Source organism: Sturnira hondurensis, unplaced genomic scaffold (genome assembly GCF_014824575.4).
Source record: "Sturnira hondurensis isolate 20B ecotype Veracruz unplaced genomic scaffold, ASM1482457v3 Scaffold0013063, whole genome shotgun sequence".
Taxonomy (NCBI): domain Eukaryota; kingdom Metazoa; phylum Chordata; class Mammalia; order Chiroptera; family Phyllostomidae; genus Sturnira; species Sturnira hondurensis.
In genome coordinates, this window is record NW_028085694.1 from 4,328,694 (window position 1) to 4,347,858 (window position 19,165).

A 19,165-nucleotide genomic window follows, 5' to 3' on the forward strand; every position below is an offset into this window, starting at 1 on the left:
CCAATAATCTTAAATTGCCATGAGATTCCATGTGTCAATGTAAAAGAAAATGTCCCTCTAATTTTACTATTTATATTTATGAATTAATATTTAATTTTTGGTTTCATCAACACAGATGGATATGGTTAATACAGTTCCCAACTAGATAATGAAAATAAACTTCATTAGTAGACCACAGGCCATCCCTTCTTGCTAGTCACTGCTTTTCAAACAAATATGCCACCTTCTTCACCTCCCTTAATGTCTCATGTTAGATAATGTCTATCACTTGAGTGATTATGTTTTAAATTACAGTCCATGCTATAAATCTTGATAATGAGGGAATCTTCATAAAGCATTATATTTATTTAAATCAATACTTCTTGAGTGAAAAAAATATTGAAGTAAAAAATTTCTGTGCTAAGGAGGTTTTGAAAATTTAACTTATTATTAAATTTTGTTAATCATAACTTCAAAAAGAGACTTTTTACAAGTATAGATGACTTTTTATATACAGTTTCTAGATCTTGGCTACGATCTAAAAAACTTGAATTATATAAAACTGATCTCATGAAAAGGTTTTGAAGCGATCCCAGTGTTTGGTGTGTCATCAACAGCCAAGTGTTTGTGAGTGTGAATTTGAAACCGCACAAGAGGATCGCTATTGTTGCAATTAATAAAAATAATAAATATGCTAGCATAGGCACAAATTGAAACTATCACATTAGAAAATATCAAGAGTTTGTAGCAGCCTGGAATTAGTGTCAACATTTATAATCAGGTATTATACTGGAAACTAGTTCCTTCTCCAATTTATGTATACATAAAACTATTAATTAATAGATTTAAACAATGCTATGGCAAAAATTCCTATGTTAACCCTATTTATTAATGCTACTTGAAAATTCAAGTTTCTGAAAGTAGTAAATTGTTTAGGCAAGACTCATGATTTTACTTAACACAGAATTTTTAAATCATAGAAAAATTTAAATATTTCTTACCTGAGCAGGATTTTCCCATTTTCTTAAGAAGTCTTCTTTGGCTTTGGCTAGAAACTCTTTCACTAAAAAAAAAATATTAAAAAAATTGTGTTGTAACAATATTCATATTACATAAAAATAAATACACATGCTTTAAAAACATAGGCTCATGTCCACTATGGTTGCCATAAAACATGTGTGCTCACAACTATGATGCACTAGATAACTATTCTGCTTCTCCAAACAGGATGCAAACATTTTCTCAAACCTCTAAAATTCCCTAATATCTTTATGGATCACCCTGATCATTTCAAATCTAATAGTAAAAATACTGAAAACATACCCAAAAGTCACATTAAAAGGACAGAACAATCTAGAACAAAATATTCATTGTACATAAACCATTAGTGATAGTTTAAAGGCACAACAGAGCCTTCAAACATAAGAACTGAAAATGTCTGGAGAATGTATACTTATTGATTTGTGGAGTTTCAAGAATAATCAATTCTGACAAAGGGTTATTTTCAGGCATAAGAATAAGAATTCATGTTGTTAGATTTGTGTTTTCTCTACCAGGAACTAACACATAAATAATACCCACAGAGACTTAAAAACAAAACAGAACAAAATTTCACAAACAAACAAACGTACAAAAAACCCTCTAAAGAGCTTAAAAAGCTCATTCTAAATGTGGAGCAAAAAAAAAAAAAATGTCTTAATGACTAACTGTAAATGTACACTGAAGTAAAGCAAATCCAAACCAGATGTTTATATGGTGATTAGTAATAGCCACATTATTTTACAGAGCTGCAGTTTGAAATTTTAGACTTGTTAAATGAGGAATCATTTTAAAAGAGCCCTCCTTTTCACTGCCTTTCCACAAAGTTATAAACAATGATCTGTTTACATACAACTTCAGGTGTTTGAAAACACATAATAGAAGAGAAATTCCAGAAAGATAAAATGGCATAAACAATATGTACTCTTGTTCCCAGTTAGCTCTAGGCAAGCAAAACCNTGTAAATGTACACTGAAGTAAAGCAAATCCAAACCAGATGTTTATATGGTGATTAATAATAGCCACATTATTTTACAGAGCTGCAGTTTGAAATTTTAGATTTGTTAAATGAGGAATCATTTTAAAAGAGCCCTCCTTTTCACTGGCTTTCCACAAAGTTATAAACAATGATCTGTTTACATACAACTTCAGGTGTTTGAAAACACATAATAGAAGAGAAATTCCAGAAAGATAAAATGGCATAAACAATATGTACTCTTGTTCCCAGTTAGCTCTAGGCAAGCAAAACCTGAATATACAATAAATAATTATTTTGGTCTTTTGTTCAGAAAGTTACCAATATTTCTCTGATATGTGAATCTGTACATGAAGAATAAAATAGCATAAAGCAGTATTTACATTATGGTCAAACAGTAAAAGGCATACAGAGGGAACCGAGAGCAGTGCCTGGCCTGTTTCGGATGTTCCAGTAGTGACGACCATGACAATGGTGGGTGACGATGACAGTGAAAAGACAGAAGGAAAGTGGAAGTGAGGCGCTCACAAAGTCTGTACCATGATTATCTAACAACGTAACACTATTAAAGGGAGGCATTTGAAGACACACAAAATTATTCCCTCTTATGCCCAGTGTAGTACTTTTCCCAAAACACTGCTCGTACACAAAAAGGCTGCTATTGGTAAATCTTTTGAGATTTCAAGATGGTGATGACAGGCACCAAGAGCAAACATTACTTAACTACTTTATATAAACTGTAATTTGTATTTTGCTGTTAAAATAAGTCTCTGAATATCTACATTAGAAGGTTTGGGAAAAATAATTTTTTAAAAGATTTTATTATCTTTAGAGGGGAAGGGAAGGAGAGAGGGAGAGAAACATCAATGTATGGCTGCCTCTCATGTGTCCCCTGCTGGGAACTGGCCTGCATCCCAGGCATGTGCCCTGACTGGGAATCGAACAGTGATCCTTTGGTTCGCAGGCCCATGCTCAATCACTGAGCTACACCAGCCAGGGCGAGAAAAATAATTTTTTAAATTAGAATTTTTTATTGTATGGAAATCTTATCCACCAAAACAATGAATCAAATAATTGCACCTAATTACGCAAAATGATCTAATTTTTTCTGGAGGTGCATTTGGAACGTGGAAAATTCTTACATTTTCTTGAGTTTAGGATGACTTAAGTCATCCTACTTTTAAAAGTTAATATACTTGTTACAATTGGTTTTATAAGTAACATTTTATTTTGGGGGTCACAGAGCAGATATGTCTGTGCATGGCACTGACATGGATATAACACCTATGACATAAGTTAAAAACACAATTTATTGCTAAATGCAACTGTGGCTTTTAAGAAACAACTTGTAATCCCCCAAATATAAATCTGATTAAAAATATTTTTAGTTATCTTCTATTTATAGAACTTGCATATCAAGTTATAGAATAAACTCTCCAGATGCCTGTCTGAGCATAGATAATTTGGAGACAAGGAAGAAACTGAAGTGAAGCTAAAAAAAAATTCCCTAATATCCTCTCCCAGCTTCTCTTGTGACTTCCTGATCAGTAGTTCTGGAGTAAGAAAATGTGACTGGTCAGAGGAAGAATAGGCAATATTTAACAATGATGGTATGTTGAAGGAAATTTTCTTTTCCCTACTTGGTGAATTAGCTAGAGGAAAAATTTCAGGTACTACTAAATTTTATTCACTAATAGGGTATTCAGGAAATCTGATAATACTCTCTGTACACATCAGTATTCCAAGTGTACTGGTAAGTAGTGCTGTAAAAAGTAAAGAATGATTCTCATAAAAGTCTTGTATAAAGTTACCAGAAATGAATATGAATCAAAAATATTAAATTTTGTGAATTATTTCAATTAAGAGATTTCTTTTTAAAGGATAAGCATTAATTATAATGTCATTAAAGAGTCCAATGAAGAAAACTCTGTTTCTGAAGCACAGAGTTTTTGTCACATAAGTGTTACATAAGTGTATATATAGACGCATGAAATCTCTTGTTTATAGGTGCACCATTTACATGCAAAGATGAACAAAGTTAACTTTTTGTAAAAATATATGTTATAAATATAGATACCAAAAATAAAATATTTCACAACATTATGGATTGTAACTCCAAAACAACAGGCAGCCCAGAACCACATGCATTTGCTTTGAATTTTATTATTTTTAGACAGTAGTCAATTGAACTTTCTAAAGGCTTTTTTCCGGTTAGTCGTCTTTTTTTTATTTTTAAAAAAATTTATTGATTTATCTTTTAGAGGGGAAGGGAAGGAGAGAGGGAGAGAAATATCAATGTATGGTTGCCTCTCATGCGTCCCCTGCTGAACTGGGGACTGGCCTGCAACCCAGGCATGTGCCCTGACTGGGAATCGAACCGCGATACTCTGGTTTATCTGGTTAGTTTCAATATTTATACCCACTAATATAAGGTGTTGGCAGCTAATTAGTAAAATAAGTGGTGGGAGAGACAGCCAAATTCCAACACTACAGCATATTTAATCCAGAGTTCCTTATAAAGCATATATTAAAAGTTCTCTTTTTCTTTTTGTTTTCTTACTGTGTTTGAATATATAAGCTATATCTATACTTTACCATTTACACCAATGCAATCCACTAAAAGAGCAAAGGTCTTGGAGCATGAGGTACAACTGAATTAGAATGTGACTTTAATACTTCTTAGCTACACAGTCATAGGTATCTATCTACAAAGCAGCTAACAATGATTAGGAAAAAATACCTTACAAAAGGGTTTTACTGCAAATATATTTTGTTTCATATCGATTCACAATGGAGCAAGCTAGGTACTACAAAAATGAGGACATAACACTTATCAACACGATTTCTTCTCAGAAGTGTAGATTTCAACTATCTTTACTTTCAAAATGAACTTACTTTCCCTTCAAATTTGTGTTATTTAAAGAGTCTATCACGCTGTGTTCTAAAGAAATCAGCCTACCAATGGAAACTCTATGTTCACTCAGGCCTGGTTTGCACAAGTGTTTACCCACATTCACGAGATGAAGCAAGCAGAAACAAACTGCCAGTTTTTATGCATTTCCACAAGTACATTAAAACACTTAATTCTTACCGCTTTCAAAATATTTTTGAATATGCTTATACATAGGACATAGTATAAGAATTAGATTACAAAGTTCGTTTTAAACATTAGGAAATTTATTAAAAACTCAAGTATGGCACATTTTTATTTCACATTATTCATATGATTCTACAACAAGTAAGAATGCTTTATTAATTATATTTAGTAAATTTATTTATTAAGTACTTTGGGTTCTATGTTAAATAAACTACATTACTGCTTATTATAAAAAGGTCATGCTGTTAGTCATGGCATCCAGTTAAGCATCCAGTGCTTAAAAGAGGTTATCATTTGTATTTTGTAAGAAAAGCTTAAAAAAACATTCCTATACAGATTACAACTACTCCAGATGTTGAGTTCTCCCATCCCCTTGTAATGAGATAAATGTCACCTCCACCTTTTACACCTCTTTATAATAAAAGCATGACATTATTTAACTTTTCTAATGATGTCAGACAAGTAGAAGAGACACAGAAAAAACAGTAGAAAATAGAATATAAACTTCCTAGCATAAATACCCAATTAAATATCACCTATTTTATTCAATATTTATAGCAGTGTATTTTCTTTTGAAAACCATTCATTCACCGAGGTTACCGAATTTAAGTGCAGTGTATTCACCTGTCTCCTGCCTCGCTGCACGGCTCCCATTGCTGTGGCACTGTGTTTGCTGTTTCTAAAATACCACTCAAGAAACTGCAATGTAAATCACTTCTATAGCTAAAACTTAACATAACACTAAAGAAACCATTTCCTTAACTAAAATGTTTTATTTACTCAATATACCTTATAAAATATGACTTTTATGAGGAGCATAACAACTTATAAACAAACAAGTAAGAACCTTGGCATCATTTTTTTAAATTAAAAAGTAGTTATTTGCCTACCAGATACTTCTGAAGAGGAGCAAGCTTGTATCCAAGAAAAAAATAAATTAAACAGTGATTAAATGACACTCATAAAAACAACACAGTAGCATGAAATCACTTATACACATTTTCTCAGATAATTAGACACAGAAGTAAAACAATAATGTAGCAACTATTTGATTGAACATATTTGGATAGGACATTTAAAAATTAAATGGTAAAGAAATAAAATCAATAATTATCTTTTAGTGTCCAAATTGATACCATTTTAATTCTTAAAACTGCTAACAAAACCTTTAACTTCTCATGGTAATACTGCTAAAAATACTAAGTAGCATATATTGCAATACACATCCTACAACTATTGTAATACTATCTCTGGACTTTTGTTATTTACTGAAAATTCTACTGAGAAAAGAGACTCTGAATTGTAACATTTTAACACCCTTCAGAAAGACATTAGTGTCTTTCAGGCATTTTATTTTCTTGGTGCTGGTTTAACAATCTTTTCAACAACATTTACTGAGAGTACTGTTTAGTGGTGCCGGAAACTGATGTAAGAACACTACAAAGAATAAATGCATCTCCACTATTTAAGGAGATGAGAACCCGACTGGGAGATAGAATCATTATACTGGAATGTCACAAGGACAAGGACAAGAAAATTATAAGGTGCTATGCAAGTCTGAAAGGGGAAATTCTTAGGTGGTAAAGGTAAGGCATCATAAAGCTTGAAGGATAGAGTTCCTTTGGCACATGACTTGACAAAGAAGACTTTCCAGGCCGGGATAATCTTGTATAAAAGGCATGGAGGCAGAAGCATGGCTTATCCAGGAAGGGCACCTGGCTTGTACCAGCTGCAACACTGGGTATAGTGCACAGCAGCAGTGGGAGGTGAGGTATAAAGGCAAGCAGGTGCCCTAACATGAAGGTAACTGTTTGCCATGGTGACATTTGTCAACTTGTGGGAAGGAACAGGAGTAGACTGAGTTATCCATAACTGCTAGGCTCTGTTTCTTCTGGGAAACAGGAGGCAAGATCACTTGCTAAGGAACAGTGGAGCCAGCGTAAGGAGGGATAGCTGGGGGTTTAGAGGCCAGAATATTTTAAACCTTGATGACTATGTAGTGAATAAGGGAAGGGGCTGTTCCTCTAAACGTTACTGTTAGAAAAGAGGAGATGTGAGGTAATAAAGCAATTATGTTTCTTAATAACTTTCGTTGTAATCATAGTTTAAAGTTTTTTTTACTGAACAGATTATAATTCATGGGCTTCCTAATCACTTTGTAATTAAATCATTTTCATCCTTTACCTTAATAAAAGTATTATTTTATTTAAAAGTTATCTAATGTAAATCAGAAAGCAAAAAACATGATGGAAGCTGAGATAAATTACATATGAAAATAATAAATTCTATCAATAAAGAACAGTAAAATCCCTTCCAAAACTTCTGCAGTGAAAATCTAGCAGTGTAAAAAAGTTTGGGTTTTTTTGCCTCCCTTTCTTCAAACATCCACCTCTTTTGAACTCTACATTTGTTACTAAGAATATACCCCCAAACACATGCTATACTACGAATATTTTCAGTAAATTAAATACAAAACATTCTAGTTGCCACAAAATTCCCTCATAAAAAACCAACTTATAGCAATCAAAGTAACAGAATTATTTTGTAAAAGGTGGTGTCCTACCAGATGCTTCTGATGATTTGCATGCTTGAGCAAAAAGAATAAATTAAACAGATAAATAACACATACAGTAACAGGCCCAGAACTTCTCCACCCATACATGTTCATTAAAATATTTACATGCTGAAACAGAATAAAAAATACTTGAGCATACAAATTCGAAAGTGTTTTATAAAGTATTACAACACACTCTTCGGACATGTTTGTCTATCTATCTATCTATCATATTCCATGCTTTTAATCCAAAGAGCAATTGTGTTCACTTTGCTGATGGGATACTTTATTCGCTTCACCATATTCGAACAAGTTCGGTCATAGCCTTTAAAACGATAATGGGTACAAAAAAATTTTAATTACTGTAAATGAATCTGTGCAGTTCAGTGGATGGGACCATAATTATTTTTGTTTTTTAAAATATGGCCCTGGCTGGTGTAGCTCAGTGGATTGAGAGCGGGCCTGTGAACCACACCATCTCAGTTGGATTCCCAGTCAGGGCACATGCCTGGCTTGCAGGCCAGTTCCCAGCAGGGGACTCACGAGAGGCAACCATACACTGATATTTCTCTCCTTCTCTCCTTCCCTTCCTCTCTAAAGATAAATAAATAAAATCTTAAAAAAAACTTTAAGAAAAAGAGATACTAGTCACACATAAAATCACACATGAGTTTGGAATTTACATAGGCAATAAAAGCTACATTTCCTATCGTGACATTTATTTTACTTTTCTTTCCTCTCCTTATTCTTTTTTCCTGTTAATTCTTTTTTAAAAGATTTTATTTATTTATCTTTAGAGGGGAAGGGAAGGAGAGAGGGAGAGAAATATCAATGTATGGTTGCCTCTCATGCATCCCCTGTGGGAACTGGCCTGCAACCCAGGCTTGTGCCCTGACTGGGAATCGAACCACAATACTCTGGTTTGAAGGCCCGCGCTCAATCCACTGAGCTATACCAGCCAGATTTTTCCTGTTAATTCTTTATCAAGTCTTAATTACAAGTGAACAATATAATTGACTTTCGCTAAACCATAAAAAACTTTTGGTGAAACATGTATTAAAATGACCACATTATAAAAAGGAACAGATTACCTTGGCCAGAATCTGCATGGACAGACACATTATGAATTCACAACGAATTACATGTGCATGCTTTCTCTCCCAACTTGCTCTCTTGTAGAGATGCTGTGGATTCCCTAGGCCATCCACGCCATGTTTGACTGGAGATGTTCCCTATAGGCTTTGGTAATACAACCTGAACTAAATTTACACTCATAAAACCAATGACCCAGGCAACCTTCAAAATTTTCTTTGAAATGCATTTTACTTCCTCAATTGTTCACTGAGGCTTTTTCTCAGAGGAACAGTACATCTACCATATCATGTGCTAAAGATTCTCCTTTTGGTTCTAAATTCAAATATTCTGTCTGTTGACAGACAAGATAGAAATAGGAATGGATCCCACATGACAGGGTATATACGTTTGCAACCTGACCAGACAGCAGTAAGTAGATCTCTGTGGTCACGCCAATTTATATCGCCTCCACATCTTGATGCTCCGTGTCCTCACAAAATGTCACACTTTCTAACTTCTGCTAATTCCATGGCTACTCAATAATATCTTCTTGTTAAAGATTAGGTAAATATCTTTTATAATGTTATCATTTTCCCTTACAGGTCTCATTTATTAGATTCATACATCGGTTCTTAAGAGCCTGGGTGACTCTGCAAAAGGGGGATTTTCTGCAACTACCGTTTGTCTGTTGTTGATGCACATACAGCACACTGTTGATGTTTCTGTGTTGATCTTATATTTGGCGACCTTGCCAGACTCTGTTACTAGTTCTAAATTCATACATTCTCTTAAATTTTCTAAATAGAAAATCACATATCACTTGTACATAATGACAATTTTGTTCTTTCCCATCCTTTTCTTGTCTTAATGTGCAGGTTATAGCTAACACTACAGAACAGAAAATGAGCATTCTTTTCCTATTTTTAACTTGGGAGAAAATGTTTCTAATTTTCTTTTAACACTTGCCTTGTAAAACTATACTAGACTCAAATAAATTTAAGAATATCTTCTCTTTTTCAATTCTTTGGAAGATTTTGTACAATACTGCAATTTTTGTTACTTGAATATTTCTCAGAACTTGACTGTAAAATAGTTCTGTCCTAATTTTAGTAAGTTTTGAGTAGGGCTTTTAACTGATTAAATCTTAAATAGGTAGAGTACTAGTCAGTTATTTTAAGTGTTTTCCATGAACTGACCTTTGGCTCTCATGTATCTTCTTTATTTCTTCTTTATTCCACTGATTTTTGTTCATGTCTTTATTAGGTATTTTCTTCTTTTGATTAACCATGTTGTTTTCTATAATTTGCTTACTTGAATACTTACATCACGAGTATCTTTCTCCTTTCTTAATATAAGCATTAAAAATCTTATCTCTAAATCCAATTTAGCTGCATCCCAAAAGTTCTGATGCATAGTTGAATTTAAATTTGTATTAATTCTTGACCTGTGAGTTATTTAAATGCTTTAATTCTTCACATATAACATTTGTGCGTTTATTTGTTTAATTAGTCTTTTATTATTCATTAAACTTAACTGCTTTGTGGTCAGACACCACAGCCTATATATCAATTCTTTAAAATATTTTGAATTTTTTTATCGTATTATCAATTCTGTGTTTTATATATTTCTGTATATTCTCCAATTACTGGGCGGGACTTCTTTATATATACCTATAAATCTTATATACTTATAATTTTTCCTTCTAAATGGGTCAATTTTGTGTTATATATTTTGAGGTTCTGCTAAAAATGCACACAATTCTTTCATAATTTATATTTCTTTTTGATGTGATTATTGGTTTTAAGTGGTAGTGTGTGTGACAAATCTAGTCTCTGATATTCTTGGGAGGGTCTAATCCTGTTGTATCTAATATCATTTATAGATTTGTGTGTGTGTGTGTGTGTGTGTGTTTGATTTTGGATTGTGAACTCAAAGTTCACAAAGATAGGCCCCAAAGAGGGGCCTTATCTAAGAAACCTGCAGGGCTTGACCAGAAGATGTTTTGTACTCTCCTGTCTGGCATCCTATTACAACGGTGTATTTTATCCCAGCAGTTTTCAACCAGTGTGCCATGGAACACTAGTGTACCCCAAGAATCTTTAAAACATGCAGTACCTGACTGTTTAGTCAGGGGCACTGACCTCTTTTCCCTTATATCTTCAAATTAAAAAAAGTGACAACAGCCAACACAACAATAGCTGTCCAGTGTGAATGAATCAAAATTATATGTATTTTTTTGTCAGATCAAAAAGATAGAATATATTCTTTGGTGTGCTGCAGAATCTTAGTCATTAGTTTACATGTGCCCTGAAATGAAAAAAGTTGAAAATCTCTGTTTTATCTTATTGGCAATTCTAGACCACACAGTTAATATAAATTCACACCTGAAATGTACTGGAGGAGAGGCAACGGATTACAAACTCTCAGGAGAGGCCTCCCACACCATGAATGCACACCCTTCCCCTGTCCCTAGCAGTTCAAGCCAGGAAATACAAGCTTCCTATTTTCTCCCAGTATCAGTGGAGAGGTTTTAATTTCTAACCTATTCTGTCACTGAGGATGTAATCCTTCAAGGATCCTGCCTTATATAGGGGTCTAAGAAATCCCATGTTGCGTAGATCAAAGAAATTGTATTCTGTCTCTGTGAGCCATTTAAAAACCAAAGTCATTTAGTTACCAAAGTATGAAAATCTCCTTGGAGTAGTCAAAGTATGCTCTCTCTTGCAGTTCTGGTTTTCACTTACCATTTCACTTTTTGCACACAGGGGGTTCATATTGTGTTCTCATAAGTTCATTTAAAGGGATGCTTGCTATATTTTATTCTGCATTTCTAGGTGCTGTTGAATCTTCATTCATTTTTGCTCTAAAAGACTTTTGAAATTATCTAGTCTCCAATTTATTTATTTCCCCTCACCCAAGAATATGTTTATTGATTTTTTTAAGAAAGAGAGGAAGGGAGAAAGAGAAACACTGATCAGTTAGTTGCCTCTCACACACGCCCTGACCCGGGATCACACCCACAACCTAGGTATGTGCTCTGACTAGAGACTGAACCTGCAATTTTTTTTTTCTTGATGTACAGGACAATGCTCCAACCAACTGAGGCACTCAGCCAGGGCTGGATTTCTCTTTTCTTTATAAGGCAAGGTTTGTGTTAAGTGTAAGACGCAAAATACTCGAATGTTTGTGAAATTGCCTTTATCCTTGAAGTTCAACACTTCCATCAGCATATTTAGCTGCTGGGGGTTTTTTTTGCTAATCTTTGTCAAACACAATGAGCTCTTTCAATCTATTGATTCAAGTTTCTCTTCAGCAAAGTTTTCCTGAATCATACATATATTTTGTTGTTGCTTCTGTTCGATGAGTCATTTTCTGTCCTTTGGGAATGCTACTCATTCCATTTGCAGTCTCCTACTTTTATCTAACATGATTTTCACTCATGATTTCTATCCTGTCTATTTCCCCTCCATTTTCGTTTTGTTAAGCTAGTTCTTCACATCATGAATTTCCTTTCCTGCAGTGATTACTTCAATCTTTACTGCTTCTAATACTGCTTTATATTCTCCAGATGCCAGGTTCATTTTCTTATAATCTTACCTTACATCATTATTGCTTCTTTCCTATTTGTCTCTTAACCAGCTGCTCTCTTTCCATTCTAGGCATTTGTGTTATCTTATCTTCCACGTCTTATTTCATAAATGCCACGTTCACTTGGAATTTTTCAGAATTCAACAGAGATGCTATCTATAATTTTTTATTTTTTAACCCTCCTGCACAAATATTTTCTAAACATAACTTCCACTTCCCTACAATGAAGGCTGTGATTTTATCCTTTGGTGACACACTATCTCTTTCACAGGCTCCATGTCGTTGCTTTTCTTGTTTACTCATTCATAAACAATGAGAAGCCTTTCAAAACTTTCCATTACGTCCTCTGTCCTCTCCCAATAAGGTGGATCCCCTCATCTCCTGTTAGGGTGCGTCAGAGTCAACTTCTCAGATCTTTTAGTTGATGCATATTTACATTATCAGTAAAATAGTACAGTAACTTTCCGAAAAGAGAAGGAAGCCATAGCGTCCCTGACTAGTGGTGATACCCACCCACTTCAGGGAAGGGCCCTCTCACATTAGAAGAAGAAAAGCCACTTCTTCCACTTGGAACAGCCTAACAAATGTTTGGTTGTCTCATCCTAACTATTTTAAATGAAAGTCATCAGCACATTGGACCTGCCACTTCTCTTCCTAACAGTCTTTCTTAGAAGCCTCATCCCTTTAAGTTAGAGAGGGTGAAACTACTGTTTATTTCTTTTCCATAAAGCAAGCTTCTCAAAGTAAAACTGTGAGTTAAACTTTGGTGTCTAATTATCAGTCTGACATTGTACATTTCTGGGCAGGTATCCTTCTTTAATTTCAGAACTAATACACTGTTTCCCCAGTTTTGTGTTCTCTCATATTCAGTCAAGACCTAGAAACAGGAATTAATTAAGTGCTTGTGGTTAAGTCTATAACTGTTCTGTTATCCGCAAAATTTAATGCCTTTGTTTTTGAGATTTGCCCTCAACTACCAGTTGACCAGTCTGAGTTCTCATCCAGAATGTTGATATAACGACGCTAGTTACATCTCAGTAAGCATCATAGAAAAGCATCATCAAACCAAAAAGAAATAAAAAATTAAAGATAGCCAACATTTTTCATTGATAATATTAACAAGTGTTTAAGTATGTAAAAATGAATAATAGTTATTCATTTATACTACAAGAATTTCTGAGTTTATATGTTTGGAGGACCAGAGTGACTACTGTAAACACAGATGAGCATGGCACTCCTTCACTTAAGAAGTTCAAAGGCTGGAGATTGGAAACTGACATGCTGATATAAATTTCAGTATAATACAAACAACTGTTACAGTTTACAGGATCGCTTTGGGTGTCCAGGGTGAGCACCCAACTCTATAAAGTCAATGAGAGAGACACTAAGCATAAGTGATTTTCAGAACTTTTGTGATGTGATACAAATATAGAAAGGTAGCAAGGAATAATGTGTAGGATAATTTAGCTATATCAGAATTTTATGAGAGATGCGAATAAAGCCAGAAAGGTTGGTCGCTGATCTTATATGCCCTACTAAGGAGCTGAACCTTTATCTGAGAGGCAATAGTAAGTAACTAAAGTTTCATGCTGGGTTAAGAAATGGGTATATCTACATTTTAAAAATGGTAGCATGGAAATGGTCTACAGGATATAAAACTAAAAGCCGAGAGTCAGTGAAGCAGTTACTGCAACAGGATTGAGAAGATACGCAATGCTGATCTAAAAGCATTCCCAGTGCCAGTGAGACTAGAGAAAACAGGGACTTCTAAGATATTCCTGATGGAGGCTCAGCAGGAACTAATGACTGTGTGAGTGTTTGGAGGTAAGATACAAGTTATGAATGTCCACGAGGCTTATGTTTTCAGTTCCTGCAGGGGCAGTGGTGTCATTAACAAAAATCAGAATCAATGAAAAAGGAGCAGACTTGGGATGAAAAGAGAGAATTCACTTCTGAACTGAACGTTCAGGAAACGAACGAAGATGTGAGCATGGATGAAATCATCCAGAAGGAATATAGCATTGAAAGGGGGGCAAAGATAGATTCCTAAGAAAACTAATACTAGTCATGAAGGAGAAAAGGAGTAGCTCTTTAAATAAAAGAGTATCACATGCACATAAATACCACACGTATAGCTATAGACTTAGCATCTACCTATGTTTACAAATAGAACCAAACTCCACTTGTAATGTTCCACATTTTGAAATGGCTAAATATTTAACCAATTATAACATGAGTAAAAACTGAACAATCCTGAAAAAGTCAGAATGTCTAGTTGTGATTACTCTTCCTATAGTGGAAAAGGCTATAAAGATAAGCCAATATGATCAAATATATCAAATTCTATTTGACTAATCTACACTTTCTTGAAAGAAAATAAATCAATAAAGCAGCAGCAAAAATTTTCTTCAGCAAAGACCAACACTTCCAATTCTCAAACCTCTACAACATTTCAGTGGTTACTTAAAGATTGTGTTATATACTTAACTTTAAAAAGAGAAAATAACACTGGCCAGATTCAGAGAAATCTAGTATTTTAAGTATAATTACTGGGTATATGCAGTTTTGATATTCATAGAAATGTAAGAAATGTTAACACACTGACTTTGTAATATTAGGCCAAATTTAAAGCACTAGATTAGAAATATCAATCCACTAACAGGATAACAGCAATAACAATTCTTAATATCCTGCATGTAAAAATGTTCATTTAATATCTAATATCGTTCTCTAAACAAAGATTTAACAGTATGGATGAGGCTTATGTTTATACTGTAGCCAAGGAAAAAGTGTTTATTGGCAATAATGGGATGATCTTCAGTTAGGAAAGAAAGGCTCCTTTATTTTGAATTCTATCTTTATAAAGCCAAAATTCAACTCTCTCAGGTTCTGAATTCCAATTCCAAATCTTTTAAGTGTAAATTATAGACTGTCATAAGAAAAACCATGTAACACTTCCTTTAAAAATCCTATTGAAAGGTTACCTTATCAATATTCTCTTTTCTAGTTAAATTAAGCACAAAGATACTAATGAGTTATGCTCTAAGCAAATATTTCTCACACCAACAACAGGATATCTATTTTTAGCTGCAGGTTTGGCTTAAAGTGAATAGCTTCCACCCTATGATAAACTGCAGCATATACAATAGTACATATTCTCAAAAATCATTTTTGGAATACTTAAAAAAAATAAGTCATGTTATAAAAACAAAAATGAAACCAATTTCATCACAAGAGTATTTATTCTAATAAATTATTTTCCCCAAACTATTATTTCTAAGCAATTTAACAAAGCCCCCCAAACCAAAAATATTTCATCATTAAATCTGTTTCTTAATGAACTGTACATAAAAGCAATGAATAAGTCAATAAAATTTTGGCAACATCTTATTCAAGATATTTTGGTATTTTATATAATCAAAAAGAAGCCACAGAAACTAATATTAGAATGACATAGCTAATAAAAAGAAAGTTTATCTTCAGGATCAGATAAAAAAAATTCTTCTTATCCTGGTGGGCCTTTCATTCACTAATTTATAATACAATAACGACAGCACCTAATAAGTATAACAAATCAAACCTAGAGAAATTAGGAGCTGATTATTAGCATTGACTATTAATAGTGTTGATTGTTCACCAGTACTTAATGGATTTTAAAAGCAAATTAGTATAATGCCTAAATGCAAAAGCATCAACAGAAAATGTAATTCTCTGTAGCTCTGGCTTTACAACTGCTCCTTTGAAATATATTTTTCCTCTTATGGTTAAATATCTCTAAAAAATACATAGCCGCCCAGTCTCAGAGAGCATACTTACCACTCATGATGAAAACCAACCTTTCCAAAACATATTGCTCAAAACAACAATCCAGCAGCAAAGGGAGTTATGCTAATCTCTAGAGGCAGAAGCCTGTGGTGTAAACACACACACTGGAGCATGCAGCACACAGCAAATGAAAAGAGCTTTCTTTTGTTTTAGAAAGCAAAGCCCCTAGAAGCAAAGCATAACTGCCCAGCACGAGATAGCACTAGTAAACATCAAATTAATGCCAATGATATGTATATATATATATAGCTAGATTTAATTTCCTTCAAGCTAGTTACCCTAGCCTCCTTCATATACCACTAGAACAACTCAAAATGGCAGAGAAAATACTCAAACCAGGATGTATAAGATGTTCTCAATTATATCAGCATGAGTTGTTACCACGGCAACATTAGACCAGAATTATCGGTTCACTTGTAACCATGGAGTAGCTTTCCTGAAGCTTTAATCAAACAAGACAAATAAAATGCCTTTTTTCTTTTAGAACCACATGATTTTAAAATTACCACTTTTCTTAAATTTAAGCACTTATCTACCCTCCTTACGTTTCAAAGATATAAAAAAATGCCATTTTCTTCCAATACTCACACAATCCCATGTCGAACCTGGCAAGGAACGAACAGCCGAATGATTGCACCTAAACGTCTTTCAATTACACCAGCTCTTACTGCTAGCCGTGGACCTCACTGATATTAAAATGCTGTGTGCTGTTGCTAGTGACTATTGGCAATGAATCTTATTGCCCAGATCGCTGATCGCTTTCATTTTTCATGAGCCAGAAAGCTATACTGCAGCACAAATGTTAACCATTTAAACATTCTGTATTATGGATGAGACAAAATATAATTCTTTATATTTTTATTTGTAGAGGGGATCTTAAAATAACTTATTTATAAACTTCCATAAAATTCAGCTTTATAAACAGTGTCAAATGGCACAGAGGTAGTTTTCAAAAGAGGGGGACACACAAAAAAGTTACTGGCAATTATTGTGGAAGTGTAAATTTCCTTACATCAAACAGGATTAAAACTGTGTAGCAAGACAGATGGTATGGCAAGGTGGGCAGACTAGATAAAATGGTGAACAGACTTCTCTGACTCTCAGAGTCCTAAAATTTGTACCATAATGGTACAAATGATCCACAGAATGGTGCCGTGAGTGGAACTTCAGCAAGTGAGCTCGCCATGGGAAAAGTTGCCAGGTGAGGCAGGACTTTCACTGGTGGGAGAGTAAGTACATCAGCAAATCTTCTCCCCAAGAAGCAACTACAACGTTGGACAAAATTTTCAAGAACAACTTCATAACTCTGGAAATTCAGCAGTCACAAACAGCATATTGAGAGGCATTTATTATGAAAAACTTCTAGAGTCTGCATAAGAACGGTGGGGCCCTGTGGTGGTGGTCTTGCCTGGTGCAGCCCCTCTCCCCCCACAGCTCATTCAGCTACTCCTTCCTATCAGGGTGGGGGAGGCCATGACCACCATGAGCTGTTTTGCTGCCATAGAGAGCTGACTTGATTTGGAGAGGAGGCCACCCCCCAACCCCAACAGTAAGTGATATTGTCAATTTTTAAAAAGCAAATTGTAGGATAAAGACAGGGAACTATCCAGCTTTGGCATCTGAAGTATGGTCTTGGTTAGGGGTGAGCAGCAAACTGGTGGTCTAGCAAGAAATTAACATAAAATGGAAATGAGAGAGGCAGAGAGGGCCCGGACAAACTCTCCACATATCCTCAGATCCCCGAAGGACGAGAGGAGGCTGTCCCATAGGGGAGACCCAGGAGGGCCCAGCAGAAAGTTAAAGCTGGTACAAACTTCAAAATTGCCTGGAACCTAAATGTGTTTCCCCACTCACACTGTTCCATCAGCACAGACTGGCTCAAAGTATATGAGTACAACCCTTGGCCAATCACTGACTAACAACAAAACTATGCAGATGAAGGGTAGTCCCTAGCAGAGAATTCAGCAGCCAGACACCATGGGAAATTCAGTCCATAAATTAAAACAAAACAAAACAAACAAAATACCCTCTGGGAAGAAAAAAGTCAGAAACCAGAGCTGCTAAAATATTATTTTAAAATGTCAAATTTTTACACAAATATTATATAACCTATAAGTAGGAAAAAGGCAGTCAATAGAAAATGACTTGGAATGGGCTCAGATATAGAATCTAGCAGTCAAAAGATTTCAAAACAATTATTAAACTATGGTGAAATACAGAATTCGTCGGTAAACAGCAACTGAGGGTATTTGTTGCAAGTAGAAATACTTAAGAAAGTCCTTCAGGCTGAAAGAAAATGACAGGACACCAGACAATATTCAAGTTGACAGGAATACATGAAGAGGACTGGAATGGTACATAGGGGAGTAAAAGATCATGTAAAGGCCTGGTTAGGTGGCTCGGTTTGTTGGAGCGCCACCCTGTACCAACCAAGAGGTTGCAGGCTTGATCCCCAGTCAGAGCCCGTACAGGAAGCAACCGATCCACGTTTCTCTCACACACTGATGTTTCTCTCTCGCGCGCTTCCCCTTCCCTTCTCTCTAAAATCAATAAATATATCCTTGGGTGAAAATTTTAAAGAAAGATTATATAAATATATATTTTTATGCTTTCTTATCTTAACATTTTAAAATAAAGTAATTAAAACAGCATTGGTAGGTTTACATAATTATATGTAGTATATGTAAAAATAATAAGACAAAACTGTAGAAGAAACTGAGCTATATTTAATCAAAGTAGCTATATTTTATTAGAATTAAGTGTAGTACTGTTCTAAAGTAGATTGTGACAAGATAAAATACATATTATAACAACTAAGTGAACTATTAAAAATATCCTTTAGCCATTTAGTTAAAAAATCAAAGAAGTATTAAAATGAAACCCTATAAATATTTGTTTTTTTTTAAAATATATTTTATTTATTTATTTTCAGAGAGAGGGGAAGGGAAGGAGAGAGGGAGAGAAATATCAATGTGTGTTTGCCTCTCATGTGTCCCCATTCGGGAACTGGCCTGCAACCCAGGCATGTGCCCTG

General features: G+C 34.5%; 1 protein-coding gene across 7 annotated transcripts in view; it reads right to left on the minus strand.

Moving 5' to 3' along the window:
* Nucleotides 1–19,165, minus strand: part of PRKACB (protein kinase cAMP-activated catalytic subunit beta) — a 111,941-nt gene that overhangs the window by 40,295 nt on the left and 52,481 nt on the right. For 2 of the 7 annotated variants that reach the window (XM_037060981.1, XM_037060977.1), the window contains exon 2: nt 981–1,042. In XM_037060981.1, the coding sequence (XP_036916876.1) occupies nt 981–1,042 (62 nt within the window). Of the gene's footprint in view, nt 1–980; nt 1,043–5,980; nt 6,005–7,653; nt 7,678–16,122; nt 16,267–16,719; nt 16,781–19,165 lie in introns of those variants that run through there. The other 5 variants (XM_037060979.1, XM_037060980.1, XM_037060978.1 and 2 more) reach the window with 5 other exon arrangements.